General features: G+C 53.0%; 1 protein-coding gene and 1 long non-coding RNA gene across 3 annotated transcripts in view; one reads left to right on the top strand and one right to left on the bottom strand.

Annotated features, from left to right (window-relative positions):
* Positions 1 to 639: 639 nt before the first annotated feature.
* GNA15 (G protein subunit alpha 15) overlaps positions 640 to 14439 on the bottom strand; it is a 29579-nt gene continuing 15779 nt past the window's right edge. The window contains exons 5-8 of one of the 2 annotated variants that reach the window (XR_001909002.4): positions 11791 to 11920; positions 8589 to 8742; positions 1100 to 1625; positions 640 to 680 (exon numbers count right to left, since the gene is read on the bottom strand). Coding sequence is in view for 1 of the 2 variants with exons in the window: in XM_017968181.4 (XP_017823670.1) it covers positions 1399 to 1625; positions 8589 to 8742; positions 11791 to 11920 (511 nt within the window). In the remaining variant the exon portion in view is untranslated. Of the gene's footprint in view, positions 1626 to 8588; positions 8743 to 11790; positions 11921 to 14439 lie in introns of both variants that reach the window. The other variant, XM_017968181.4, reaches the window with a different exon arrangement.
* On the top strand, positions 936 to 2903 carry LOC118151052 (uncharacterized). The gene is made up of 2 exons (XR_008478464.2): positions 936 to 1957; positions 2535 to 2903. It is a non-coding gene; the product is annotated as an uncharacterized LOC118151052 (long non-coding RNA).

Genomic DNA, 14439 nt, shown 5'->3' with positions numbered 1-14439 from the left:
CGGAGAAGGAAGATGGGAGTGAGAACCCGCCACATTCTAATATAAGGTCGACACACAGGTTTGCTCATAGGATGCTGGCCCAGGTTCATTTCCTGGCCTGAACCCTAGGGTTACATAAGAGGGAAGAGGAAGCTGGGTGGAGGGGGTGTGGGAACTGTGTGGGACTTCCGCAACTCTCCTGAGTCTCAAATTATTACAAAACATCAAGAACACATTCTTACAAATTATCTTCTTAGTGTTTTTATTTTTTTGGAGACAGTCTCGCCGTGTCGCCAGGCCGGAGTGCAGTGGCGCGATCTCAGCTCACTGCAACCTCCACCTTCAGGGTTCAAGGGATTCTCCTGCCTCAGCCTCCCGAGTAGCTGGGATTACAGGTGCTCGCCACCACACCTGGCTAATTTTTGTATTTTTAGTAGAGATGGGGTTTCACTGTGTTGGCCAGAGCGGTCTCGATCACTTGACCTCGTGATCCACTCGCCTAGGCCTCCCAAAGTGCTGGGATGATAGGCAAGAAGTAAAACTTTTTTCCTTTCTACTCCACGTTGCTCCCCGGTCCCCCCCAACGGTAACCACTGCCCCCCTGGGACAGGTAACCCGAGAAGGGAATGCAGAGGGGAGAAACAGGACACTGGCGACACAGCCTCTTAGAAATGTTTAATGTCCTCCACGCCGCACGGGGCCTGCAGAGGGTGACGGAATAAATACAAAAGGTTAAGATGCGGCACGTCCAGCCCCGAGCCTGCGAACCATGGGGGGGGATGCTTGTGCGCCGCGATTTCCCTCGTCTGCAAACCGGGGCGGGACGCGCTGTGAGCCTCGAACCTCCGAAAGGAACAGCGTTTCCCAGCGGTCTGTTAACCCCTTGCAAAGGGGAGTCCCTGCACTCCCGCTGCGCTCCGGGAAGGCGTTCCTTCTCCTGTCCACCAGAGCGCGCCAGAGTCCACGCAAGAAGGCGCCAGAAGGACCCACTCGCCCCGTCCCAGGGTGTGCGTCACCCAACAGAGGGTCCCAGACCCCTGCCCAGGAAGTGACACGCCCGGAGATGGGGCTCCTGAGAGACGCCCACCCACCCAAGTCCTCAATCCCCCGGTGTCTTCACCTTTTCATCCACCCTGGCATCCCAAATGGCCGTTTTGCTCCTTCCCTTTCAAAGGAGGTAAACTGAGTCAAGCAAGGGAAGGCGCGCACCCTGGGCGGCGGGGTGGGTGGGGGGGTGGGGGGGGCTGTCCTGGTGAGAGGCCGAGAAGAGGGCGGCCGACAGCGGGCTTTCCATCCCCGGACTCACTCGCGTGTGGGCTGAGGCTGGAGAGAGAGAGACCAGGGACACTAGGGGTCCCCTGCAGCCACCCCGTCCTCCCACCCGCCCGCCGGTGCCGCCTGCCTCAGGTGGGGCCTGGGTCACAGCAAGTTGATCTCGTCCAGGTAGCGGGCGAGCACCGAGTCCCGCACATCCTTGAAGACCTTGCGGATGTTCTGTGTGTCCGTGGCGCATGTGTAGTGGCTGAAGAGGCGTCGGGAACGCGCGCCCGTCTTGCTGCCCCCGGGGCCGTCCACGCAGCCCGCGTACATCCTCGTGTACATGTCCAGGATGAACCTCTTGGCTGCCTCCGCGTCCTGCTTGGGGCCTGGGGAAACAGAGTGCGGGAAGGGGGTCAGGACCTTCCCTCTTTGGACCTAGGGGGCCAGAGCTGAAAGCTCCCCCAGGAATCGCGCCGGTCATTTCGTCCGCGGATTGGCGCCATCTTTTGTGGACCTCGCTGGTCACATGACTCAGGCCCTGCCAATGGGAACGCAGGAGAGAGGCTCGCAAGAGTCATGTGACCTGAAATGGACCAATGAGACCCAGCCCTGGGACTTGCGGCGGAACTGTTGAAGAGAGACAGTCTGCCAGGCGCCGTGGCTCACGCCTGTCATCTCGACACGGCGGAGGCAGGGGCGGAGGCGGGTGGATCACGAGGTCAGGAGTTTGAGACCAGCCTGGGCAACAGGGAGAAACCCCGGTCTCTACTAAAATACAAGAAATTAGTGGGGCGTGGTTGCGGGCGCCTGTAATCCTAGCTAGTCGGGAGGCTGAGTTGGGAGAATTGCTTGAACCCAGGAGGCAGAGGTTGCAGCCAGCCCAGATTGTGCCACTGCCCTCCAGCCTGGGCTACAGAGCAAGACTCCATCTCCAAAGGGAAAAAAAAAAAAAAACCGAAGCTCGGTGGCTCACGCCTGTAATCCCAGCACTTTGGGAGGCCGAGGCGGGTGGATCACGAGGTCAACAGATCGAGACCATCTTGGTCAACATGGTGAAACCCCGTCTCTACTAAAATTACAAAAAATTAGCTGGGCACGGTGGTGCGTGCCTGTAATCCCAGCTGCTCGGGAGGCTGAGGCAGGAGAATTGCCTGAACCCAGGAGGCGGAGGTTGTGGTGAGCCGAGATCGCGCCATTGCACTCCAGCCTGGGTAGCAAGAGCGAAACTCCGTCTCAAAAAAAAAAAAAAAAAAAAAAAAAAAAAAAAAAAAAACCGAAGCTGTCTTGCTTTGCAGCGGATGGAGTTGGAAGACTGCAGAGACAAATATCCCGGGAATGTGCAGCTGGGGGACCCAAGGCCAAAGAAGAGGAAGAGAGTCCCTGGAGTCAGCCTGGGTGGCTGCTCTGATACGTCGTGTCACAGTGCTCCACGCCTGTGTGCTCAGAGCACTGTGAATTATGAGTTTGGGAGCCCTAGACTTGGCTCTGCTACTCTCTCCCTGGTGGGTTATCTATAATAGTATTTTAATCCCTGCAACCTCTCTGAGCCTCAGTTTCCTCATTTGTAAGATGGGGATCAGAACAGTCTTGGGCCTCACAGAGCTGTCTCGACGTTGTAACATTATGTAGAAGGATCAGTGCTTAATGAACAGAAGACTTCACGATTTTCACCTATCAATGTATTTTCAGAAGGACCAGGTAGTAGCAGCATGGTTAAGTGCAGAGGTTCTGGCTCTGGGTCTGGACAGCCCGGACTCAAACCCTGCCTGTGCTGCTAACTGGTTGTGTGGCTGTTGGCAAGAGACCGCATCACTCTGTGCCTCAGTTTCCCCATCTCTATAACAGCTAGATGAATAGGTCTGCCACGTAGATGTTTGTTTTTGTTTGTTTGTTTTTGAGATGGAGACCTGCTCTGTCGCCCAGGCTGGAGTGCAATGGCGCGGTCTCGGCTCACGACATCCTCCACCTCCCAGGGTCAAGCGATTCTCCTGCCTCGAGTAACTGGGATCACAGGCCCCCATCACCAGGCCCAGCTAATTTTTGTATTTTTAGTAGAGATGGGGTTTTGCCATGTTGGCCAGGCTGGTCTCGAACTCCTGACCTCAGGTGATCTGCCCACCTCAGCCTCCCAAAGTGTGGTTTATTATTATTATTTTTTTTTAAGATGGGGTTTCATCATGATGGCCAGGCTGGTCTTGAACTCCCGACCTCAGGTGATCCGCCCACCTCGGCCTCCCAAAGTGCTGTGATTACAGGCGTGAGCCACCGCACCCAGCCTCGGTGTATTATTATTGTCCCATATATTATTTAGTACAGAGGAGGGAAGGGCAGAGTCTGCACAGGGTGCTCCAGCCACTTGAGCTGGGAGGCAAGGAGGAGTCATGGGAGGTTCCCCTTGACCTGAATGAAAAAATATCCACCTTATCCTGTTCCCAAATTCTCTAAGCTACAATCTGATTCCCAGGCCTGCTCGGCAGGGAAGAGGGGCTGTCCAGGCCACCATCCGGGAACAACTTGACCTCTATGTCCCAGACCCTGAGTCTTGTGGGCACGATTGGCCAAAATTGGCCTCATGAGCTCTGAGACATGACAAGGCCGGGGTCAAATCCCGGTGACTTCAGCAAAGCTTGTGTTTGCTGGCTGTGGACCTGGCGTTGAGCGTGTACCAAGGACTTCATCTTCTATGGCTGCTTGTATATTGAGGTGAACAGTGTTCCCCAAAATTCACGTCCACCCGAAACCTCTGAATATGGCTTTACTTAGAAATGAGATCTAGGGACCGGGTGCGGTGGCTCACGCCTGTAATCCCAGCACTTTGGGAGGCCGAGGTGGGCGGATCACAAAGTCAGGAGTTTGAGACTAGCCTGACCAACACAGTAAAACCCCCATCTCTGCTAAAAATACAAAAATTAGCCAGGTGTGGTGGCACACGCCTGTAATCCCAGCTATTGAGGAGGCTGAGGCAGGAGAATCACTTGAACCCAGGGGTGGAGGTTGCAGTGAGCCAAGATCACACCACTGCATTCCAACCTGGATGACAAACTGAGACTCTGTCTCAAAAGAAAAGAAAAGAAAAGAAATCAGATCTTTGGCCAGGTGTGGTTGGCTCACGCCTGTGATCCCAGCACTTTGGGAGTCTGAGGCAGGCGATCACAGGGTCAGGAGATAGAGACCATCCTGGCCTTGGTGAAACCCCGTCTCTACTAAAATACAAAAAATTAGCCGGGTGTGGTGGCATGTGCCTGTAGTCCCAGCTACTCAGGAGGCTGAGGCGGGGGAATCACTTGAACCCAGGAGGCGGAGGTTGCAGTGAGCCAAGATCATGCCGCCACACTCCAGCCTGGTGACAGAGCAAGACTGCGCCTCAAAAAATAAATAAATAAATAAAAAATAAATCTGATCTTTGCAGATGTAATTAGGTAAGCTAAATTAGGTCATGGCCAGGCACGATGGCTCACGCCTGTAATCCTAACACTCTGGGAGGCCAGGGCAGGTGGATGACAGATGTGTGCTTGGGCCCAGGAGTTCCAGATCAGCCTGGGCAACATGGAGAAACCACAGCTCTACAGAAATATACAAAAATTAGCCAGCTGTGGTGGTGCGTGCCTGTAGTCCCGGCAACGCAGGAGGCTGAAGTGGGAGGATCACCTGAGCCCGGGAGGGTCACCTGTGCCCGGGAGGATCACCTGAGCCCAGAAAGATCACCGGAGCCCGGAAGGATCACCTGTGCCCGGGAGGATCACCTGTGCCCGGAAGGATCATGTGTGCCCGGGAGGATCACCTGAGCCCGGAAGGATCACCTGTGCCCGGGAGGATCACCTGAGCCCGGAAGGATCACCTGTGCCCAGGAGGATCACCTGAGTCCGGGAGGATCACCTGAGCCCGGGAGGGTCACCTGTGCCCGGGAGGATCACCTGAGCCTGGGAGGATCACCTGTGCCCGGGAGGATCACCTGAGCCCGGGAGGATCACCAAAGGCTGCAGTGAACTGTGGTCACGTCACTGCACTCCAGCCTGGGCAACAGAGCAAGACCTTGTCTCAAAAATAAATAAATTAATTGATTAAGGTCATACAAAGTATGGGCTGTAAACAATGATTGGTGGCCTTCTAAGAACAGGAGGGGATACATAAAGACATTGTGAGAAGCCACCCATGTGAACATGGAGGCAGAGATGGGAGTGATACGTCCACGAGCCAAGGGCTGCTGGCCACCGTCACAAGCTGAGAGAGAAGCATTGAATAGATTTTCCCTCAGAGCCTCCAGAAGGTACCAACCCTGCCAGTACCTTATCTGTGGACTTCTGGCCTCCTGAACCATTGTTTTCCGTGGTTTTAAGCAGCTCTGTTTGTGGCACTTTGTTAGGGCATCCCCAGTTAATGAAGGCAGCTATCTCCAAGATGGCTGCTGTCACTTCCTTCCCTCCCTGTATACACGTGTCATTCCTCCATCAACAGGTGGAGCCTCTTTCTTTTGAATTCAGGCTGATATGAACGGTGTGCTTGGTAAACAGAATGTGGCAGACGTACCATCTGACACTTCTGAGGCTATCGTGAGAAGTAGCTTCCACCTGGGCTGAGGTCAGTCTACCCTGAGGCAGCCATATTGTGAGTAAGCTCAAACCATGTAAGGAGGCTATGGATTATGAGGCACCAGATGAACAGAGAGAGAACAGAGGAGGTGGAAAAGGGAGAGAGAGAGACAGAGAGACTGGAAGAAAGGGGAGGAGAGAGACATGAGATGGGAGAGGGAGTCAGGGAGAGACAGAAAGAGAGGCCAAGAGCACCAAGGCACCAGACATGTGGGGGAAGAAGCCATCTTGGAAGTGTATCTCCAATCCCAGGCAGCCCAGCTGATGCCACATGGATCAGAGATGAGCTTACCCAGCTCAACCCTTTTTGAATTCCTGACCCACAAAGTCATATGCAAAGGAAAACGGCCGGTTTAAGTCACTACGTTTTGGGGTGGTTTTTTTCTCAGCAGTATCTGTGGGAAGTAGAAAAGTTCCTCTTCAAAGTTTCCTTTCTTGTTAAAGGATAGTAACAATAATGATAATAATAATAAATGTTAGAAATAATAGTCTCTTTGAAGGACTTTCTGCAAAGCCTTCTTGCTTTTTCCTCGTGACTCTGTTAAGCCCTATGCTACGTAGCTGTTAAACGTGCTCACGGGCACGTAGTACATTCTGTGTCCTCGTACTTTAACTGAGATATCCGTGCTGGACATGCTCACAGGCATGTCCGTGCTCACAGCCTATGCCCGTTCCTTATTTGGATTTCCTTTTTTGTTCTCCACTGCTTTTTACCTGTTTAGGAAAGTTGTAAGTGGTCAGCCAATCAGGTTTTAGTTTAGATTGTGAGGTCTGGCTCCAGCCAATGGAGATCAGACAGGGCAGGAAGGACCACCCCAAATGTGTAAGGGATAAATCTGTCTGCTTTTCCTTTGTGTGTTGTACTCTCATGTCAAGATGGCTAACGAGGGGCACCCTTTCTGCAGAAAGTAGAGATTGCCTTGCTGAGAGATCCTCTGTCTCGGTGCTGATTTTTCTTTGTGGCACGAAGCCCGTTTCCAACAGTAGCTAAGCAGGACACTTCTCCCACCACGCTCTAGCCTCACAGTGGTGTTCGGGGAAAATGCTGGTAAACACACACCTTCCCCACATCGGCCCCTGGATTAACCCCACAGCTTTGCCTCCCCTTTGTAAAACCGACTAAGACGTGCCCAACACTTGATGGTGTTTCTCTGCAGTTGCCCTGGCCTTTTGACTCTCTGGATGTGCTCACAGTTTGTTCCCAAACCTGTCTGTCCCACTTGTACATGTCTTGATTAATATACCGTTAAAATAAGGATTATGCAAACCTAGAGCTGTAAGTGCCACACGAAAGGAGGTCGTTATATTTATAAGAACTAGGCTGTGTGCTTCGGAAAGATTGTTCAAGCCTCTGCTTTTAAAAATAGAAGAAAAAGCCGGGAGTGGTGGCTCGAGCCTGTAATCCCAGCACTTTGGAAGGGCGAGGCGGGTGGATCACGAGGTCAAGAGATCGAGACCATCCTCGTCAACATGGTGAAACCCCGTCTCTACTAAAAATACAAAAAATTAGCTGGGCATGGTGGCACGTGCCTGTAATCCCAGCTCCTCGGGAGGCTGAGGCAGGGGAATTGCCTGAACCCAGGAGGCGGAGGTTGCCGTGAGCCGAGATCGCGCCATTGCACTCCAGCCTGGGTAACAAGAGCGAAACTCCGTCTCAAAAAAAAATAATAATAATAATGGATTTAAAAAAATAGAAATTTCTATCCAATTAGGTATAGATGAGATGAGTATGAAAGATTTAAAAAAAAATTCAGGCCAGGCACGGTGGCTCACGCCTGTAATCCCAACACTTTGGGAGGCTGAGGTGGGCGGATCACCTGAGGTCAGGAGTTTGAGACCAGCCTGGCCAACATGGTGAAACCCGGTCTCTACTAAAAATACAAAAATTTAGCTGGGCGTGGTGGTGCGCGCCTGTAATCCCAGCTACTCAGGAGTCTGAGGCAGGAAAATCCCTTGAACCCGGGAGGCGGAGGTTGTAGTGAGCCAAGATCGCACCACTGCACTCCAGCCTGGGTGACAGCGTGGGACCCTGTCTCAAAAAGAAAAAGAAACATTCTTGCTGGGCGTGGTGGCTCACGCCTGTAATCCCAGCACTTTGGGAGGCCAAGGCGGGCGGATCACGAGGTCAGAAAATCGAGACCATCCTGGATAACACGATGAAACCCTGTCTCTTTAAAATTAAAAATTAAAAATAAATAAATAAAAATTAGAAAAAAGAAACATTCTTCAAACCTGAAGTCTCACTTTGTCACCCAGGCTGGAGTGCAGTGGTGCGATCTCGGCTCACTGCAACCTCTGCCTCCCAGGTTGAAGTGATTCCCCTGTCTCAGCCTCCCGAATAGCTGGGATTACAGGCACCCACCACCACGCCCAGCTAAATTTTTGTATTTTTAGTAGAGACCGGGTTTCACCATGTTGGCCAGGCTGGTCTCGAACTCCTGGCCTCAGGTGATTCACCCGCCTCAGTCTCCCAAAGCGCTTGGATTACAGGCGTGAGCCGCTGCACCCGGCAAAATAAATTTTAAGGTACACATGATGTGCTGGTCTTTTTAGAATTCCTCAGTTTACTCAGTTGCGAGGGCCTCTGCCCTTTCATTCCATTCCACAGAGCGGGAAACGGATTCGGAGAGGTTTGCGGTGCGTGGAGCAGAGTCTAGAAATCGGGTCTGATTCTGTGGAACTTTCCAGTGACTGCAGGAGAGCCTAGATCAGCAGCTCCGAAGAGAGGGGAAGGGTATAGAAGGTTCTAGAACTACTTACCCTGGAAGCTGGGGAAGTAGGTAGCCAGGTGGGAGGTGGGGATTTTCTCCTCCAGGATGTCCGTTTTGTTGAGGAAGAGGATGACGGACGTGTTCTTGAACCAAGGCAGTTCCAGGATGGTACCAAACAGGGCGAGGCTCTCCTTCATGCGGTTCTGTGTTGGGGGCAGAAGCGGTCGGTTGCTTCGGCCAGCAGCTCCGAAGGGGTGCTGGGGTGCTGTTGGCTACCGTCCAGGGGCGTGGCTCACCCCTACCTGCCTGGCTGGGGCTGAGCGGGCTGTGCCCATGTGTCTTCGTGGACATGGTTTTGTGCCTGTGCTGGTTTAAAGGGTGTCCTCCCAAAACTCATGTCCACCCACAACTTCAGAGCGTGACGTTATCTGAAGAGAGGGTCTTGAACTCCTGGCCTCCCAGTGTCCTGGGATTGCAGGCATGAACTACTGCACCTGGCCTGGAGGTAGGGTCTTTGAAGGGGTCGTTCCGGTGAGAATAAGGTGGGCATCCAAGTCTGTGACTGGCGTTTTTATAAGAAGAAAGACCTGGCCGGGCGCGGTGGCTCACGCCTGTAATCCCAGCACTTTAGGAGGCTGAGGCAGGTGGATCACCTGAGGTCAGGAGTTCGAAACCAGCCTTGCCAAAATTGTGAAACCCCCCACTCTACTAAAAATACAAAAATTAGCCGGGCATGGTGGCTCATGCCTATAATCCCAGCTACTTGGGAGGCTGAGGCAGGAGAATGGCTTGAATCCAGGAGGCGGAGGTTGCGGTGAGTTGAGATCGCACCATTGCCCTCCAGCCTGGGCAACAAAAGTGAAACTCTGTCTCAAAAAAAAAAAAAAAGAAAAAGAAGAGGGAGTGTAGGTGTGGTGGCTCACGCCTGTAATCCCAGCGTTTTCGGAGGCCGAGACAGGCGGATCACTTGAGGTCAGGAGTTGGAGACCAGCCTGGCCAACATGGTAAAACCTCTTCTAAAAATACAAAAATTAGCTGGGCATGGTGGCTCATGCCTACGGTCCCAGCTACTTGGGAAGCTGAGGCAGGAGAATCGCTGGAACCCAGGGGGCTGAGGTTGCAGTGAGCTGAGGTGGCACCACTGCACTCCAGCCTGGGCAACAGACTGAGACTCCATCTCAAAAAATCAAAAAGGCGCAGGGGCTCGTACCTGTTGTCCCAACACTTTGGGAGTCCGAGGCAGGAGGATCACTTGAGCCCAGGAGTTCGAGACCAGCCTGAGCAACATAGTGAGACCCCATCTCTACAAGAAGTTTTTTTAAATTATTCGGGCATGGTGGCACACACCTGTAGTCTCAGCTACTCAGGAGGCTGAGGTGAGAGGATTGCTTGAGTCCAGGAGTTCGAGGCTGCAGTGAGCTATAATCACACCACTGAACTCCAGCCTGGGCAAGACTCTGTCTCCAAATAAAAACGAGGAAATTTACACACAGACGTGCACACAGACAGGATGGTGTGTGTGAGGTGGAGGCAGAGATCAGGGTGAGCCACTACAAGCAAGGATCACCAGCCACCACTAGGACCCAGGAGAGGCCTGGGACAGATTCTGAGGTGGACCCAGCCCTGCCTCCACGTCCCTGTGTGACTCCTGGCCTCTGGAACTATGGAGAAGAAATATCTGTTGTTGAAGCTGTCTGGTCTGCGCAGCTTTCTTACCAAAGCCCTGGGAAACAAGTCAGTTTCGTGTGGCTGGACAAGCAGTATCAGGGTGACCTAAAATGCATTCCGTCTAATTCAGTCTGAAAGTCAAAATTATATCGTCTGACCCTCAGGTCCCCAGACTGTGTGGGTGAAACCTCAACCCCTACAGTCACGCCTTGCGGGTAATAACGCCCCCGACCCTTGGGCTCAGGGATTAAGTGGGAAGAAAGTTCACATTCCCAAAAGCAGGAGCGGCCTCGGGCCTTCCTGAACCAAAGCAGAACGGCGCGCCTGCGGGGAGACCTGCTCTCCTGCGCCTGCATGTGTGCAGGCGGCCATGTCTGTCTCGGGCTCGAGTGTTCCTCGGGGGCGGGCTGTGCATCCATGTGTGACTGACTCAAGGATGTGTCTGTGAAGTGTGTGACAGAAGCCCTGGGGTTCCGTGGTGTGGCCAGAGCATGGACAGGAATTTCCATGTGTGTATGTGCACGTGTGTGAGCAGGCGTGTGCATGTGCATGTGTGCACGTGTGTGAGCAGGCGTGTGCACGTGCATGTGTTGTGTGCATAGGTGCATGTTTATGTGTATGTACGGTGCATGCATGTGTATGTGCACGGTGTGAGCAGGTGTGTGCACGTGCATGTGTTGTGTGCATAGGTGCATGTTTATGTGTATGTACAGTGCATGCATGTGTATGTGCACGTGTGTGAGCAGGCGTGTGCATGTGTATGTGTGCACGTGTGGGCAGGCATGTGTACGTGCATGTGTGTGCACGTGTGTGAGCAGGTGTGTGCATGTGTGTACACGTGTGTAAGCAGGTGTGTGCATGTGTGTGCACATGTGAGCAGTCGTGTGTGTGCATGTGTGAGCAGGCGTGTGTATGTGCATGTATGTATGCACGTGTGTGAGCAGGCGTGTGCATGTGCATGTGTGTGCACGTGTGTGAGCAGGCGTGTGTATGTGCATGTGTGCACGTGTGTGCATGTGCATGTATTGTGTGCATAGGTGCATGTTTATGTATATGTACGGTGCATGCATGTGCGTTTGTGTGCGTGTGCGTGTGTGTAGTGCCTGTGTTCCTGTGCACGTGTGTGTGTCGGCACATATTGTGCGTGCCTGTGAACGTATGTGCATGTGTGTGCACATGTGTGCATGTATTGTGTGCGTGTGTGCATGTGTGGTGCATGTGTTCACATGCCATATATTGTGCAGTGCTCGTGTACATGTGCACATGCGTGTGTGTGCATGTGCATGTATCATGCCCATGAGTGTGTGCGTGTGCATGTAGGGTGCATGTGCTTGTGCGTATGTGTGTGCATTGAGTGTGTGCATGTGTGTGTGTGTCTGGGGTCCTGGCCAGACAAATGCTGTGGGTCTGTGTCTTGCCGCGATCTGACCACAAAAGAATGAAAGGTCAAGTTTAAAGCCGTGCTGGGCACACACAGGCCCATTCAAAAGCAGGGACGCTTCGCTTTCTGCACCAGAGCTTCCTGCCCGGATGCGGGTCCCGGGTCAACACGTGGGAAGGTGAAGGAGGCGGGGGCCACGCACCTCCTGGTTGTTCTCCTCCAGGCACTGGTCGTATTCACTCAGTGAGGCCAGGTAGATGAGGGCAATCACGTTCTCGAAACAATGGATCCATTTCTTACGCTCTGACTTCTGGCCTCCGACGTCCACGATCCTACAGGGAACCGGGGCACCCCCTTTCAGAGCTCAGGACCCTGCTCCGTGACACCCCTGACCCCCGTCATGTCTGGGATATGCCAAGATCAATAATGGCAGTAGCAAGAACAGATGCCAGCCTCTGGTGGATTTGCCATGTCATTCACGCGAGGCAGGGATGACTCTTCACGCCCATTTTACAGATGAGGAGACTGAGATGCAGGGAGAAGAGGGGACTTTCCCAGGCTTCTGCTGTGCTGGGCTGCCTGCCCTCTACCCCCACATTAGAGGGCAGCAGGTCGAACAGATCTAGGATGTGCCCTGGTGCTGGCTGGGTGACCCAGCAAGGGAAATTGCCAAACATCTCCAACACTCAGTTTTCCCATCTGTGCCATGGGGGCTCCTGTGCTCAGGCTGGCCATGGGAGTGTCCAGTGGCCACACAGTTGGGAATGAGGTCGGTTCCCAGAGCACATGTCCTCCCCTCCATCTGTGGCTCAGCCCCACATGCCGCAACAAAAGCCTGAGCCCTGCCCCCGCCTTCCTGTTGCCTCTCTTCTGAGAAATGTGGGTCACTGATAATCATCGGTGCGTCATTTCCCTGGGGATGCGACCGTTACTCAGGAAGTGCCAGAGCGGAGGCTTTGGACGAGCCCGGGCCTGAAGCAAGAGGGGACTTGCCCCATTGCACAGGAGGGGAAACCGAGACCGGTGATTAAGCTGTTAGGCTGCCGCTGGCATATGTGTCTCCTGATCCCTGAGACCTGCGCCCCCCCATGTGTTCTCAGAGTCCCTCAAAGCCCACATCCAGAACCAGAAAGGGGCGAGCGGCTGTCGAGAGGGGGCTCTGAGACAGGAGTGGGTCAGCAACTGGCCAGTTGGGTACCGTGGGCATCACCTCCCATCTCGGGACTGTGTCCTCCGAGCCCTCACTCCATTCATCCGCCTCACTCCTGGGCCATACCCGAAAATCACCTCCTTGGCCCAGAATTCCCTGTGATTCCCCAGCCTCTACCTTCACTCCTGAACTTTTACCCATCCACCCACCCATTCATCCATTCATTCACTCATCCCTTCACTCATCCACCCATCCACCCACCCATCTATCCATTCACTCATCCATCCATCCATCATCCACCCACATCTCCACCCATTTACTCAATCCACCCATCCACCCACCCATCTCTCTCTTATCTACTCATCCATCCATCTATGCACCCATCTATCCACTCACTTGTCCTCCCATCTACCCATCCATCCACCCACCAATCCACCCACCCATCCACTCATCCATCTATCCATCACCCACCTGTTCACTCATTTACTCAATTCACCCACCTACCCACCCATCCATCCATCCATCCATTTACTCATCCATCCATCTACCCATCTACCCATCTATCCATCCATCCATCATCCACCCACCTGTCCACCCATTTACTCAATCCACCTACTCACCCACCCACCCGTCTCTCCACGTACTCAGCCACCCATTCATCTACCCACCCATCTATCCACCCATTATCCATCCACCCATCTATCCACTCACTCATCCACCCATCTACCCACACCCCCCCACCCATCCACTTATCCATTCATTCATCCATCCATTCCTCCACTCATCTGTCCATGCTTCACTCACCCACCCACCACCCATCTGCCCATTCATGCATCATTCCTCTACCCATCTACCCATCCATCCACTCATCCATCTTTGCATCCATCCATCCATCCATCCACTCATCCATCTTTGCATCCATCCATCCATCCACTCATCCATCTTTGCATCCATCCATCCATCCACTCATCCATCTTTGCATCCATCCATCCATCCATCCACTCATCCATCTACCCATCCATCCATCCACTCATCCATCTTTGCATCCATCCATCCACTCATCCATCTACCCATCCATCCATCCACTCATCCATCTTTGCATCCATCCATCCATCCATCCACTCATCCATCTTTGCATCCATCCATCCATCCATCCATCCATCCATCCATCCACTCATCCATCTTTCCATCCATCTGTCCACTCATCCATCTTTGCATCCATCCATCCATCCATCCACTCATCCATCTACCCATTCATTCATCTACTCATCCATCTTTGCATCCATCCATCCATCCATCCGTCCATCCATCCACTCATCCATCCATCCATCCACTCATCCATCTTTGCATCCATCCATCCACTCATCCATCTACCCATCCATCCATCCACTCATCCATCTTTGCATCCATCCATCCATCCATCCATCCACTCATCCATCTTTGCATCCATCCATCCATCCATCCACTCATCCATCTTTGCATCCATCCATCCATCCACTCATCCATCTTTCCATCCATCCGTCCACTCATCCATCTTTGCCTCCATCCATCCATCCATCCACTCATCCATCTACCCATTCATTCATCTACTCATCCATCTTTGCATCCATCCATCCATCCGTCCATCCATCCACTCATCCATCCATCCATCCATCCACTCATCCATCTTTGCATCCATCCATCCATCCGTCCATCCATCCA

This window comes from Callithrix jacchus, chromosome 22 (assembly GCF_049354715.1).
Source record: "Callithrix jacchus isolate 240 chromosome 22, calJac240_pri, whole genome shotgun sequence".
In the NCBI taxonomy this organism is placed as follows: domain Eukaryota; kingdom Metazoa; phylum Chordata; class Mammalia; order Primates; family Cebidae; genus Callithrix; species Callithrix jacchus.
The sequence above is the reverse complement of the archived record's forward strand: the minus strand, read 5'-3'. Positions and strand labels throughout refer to the sequence as shown.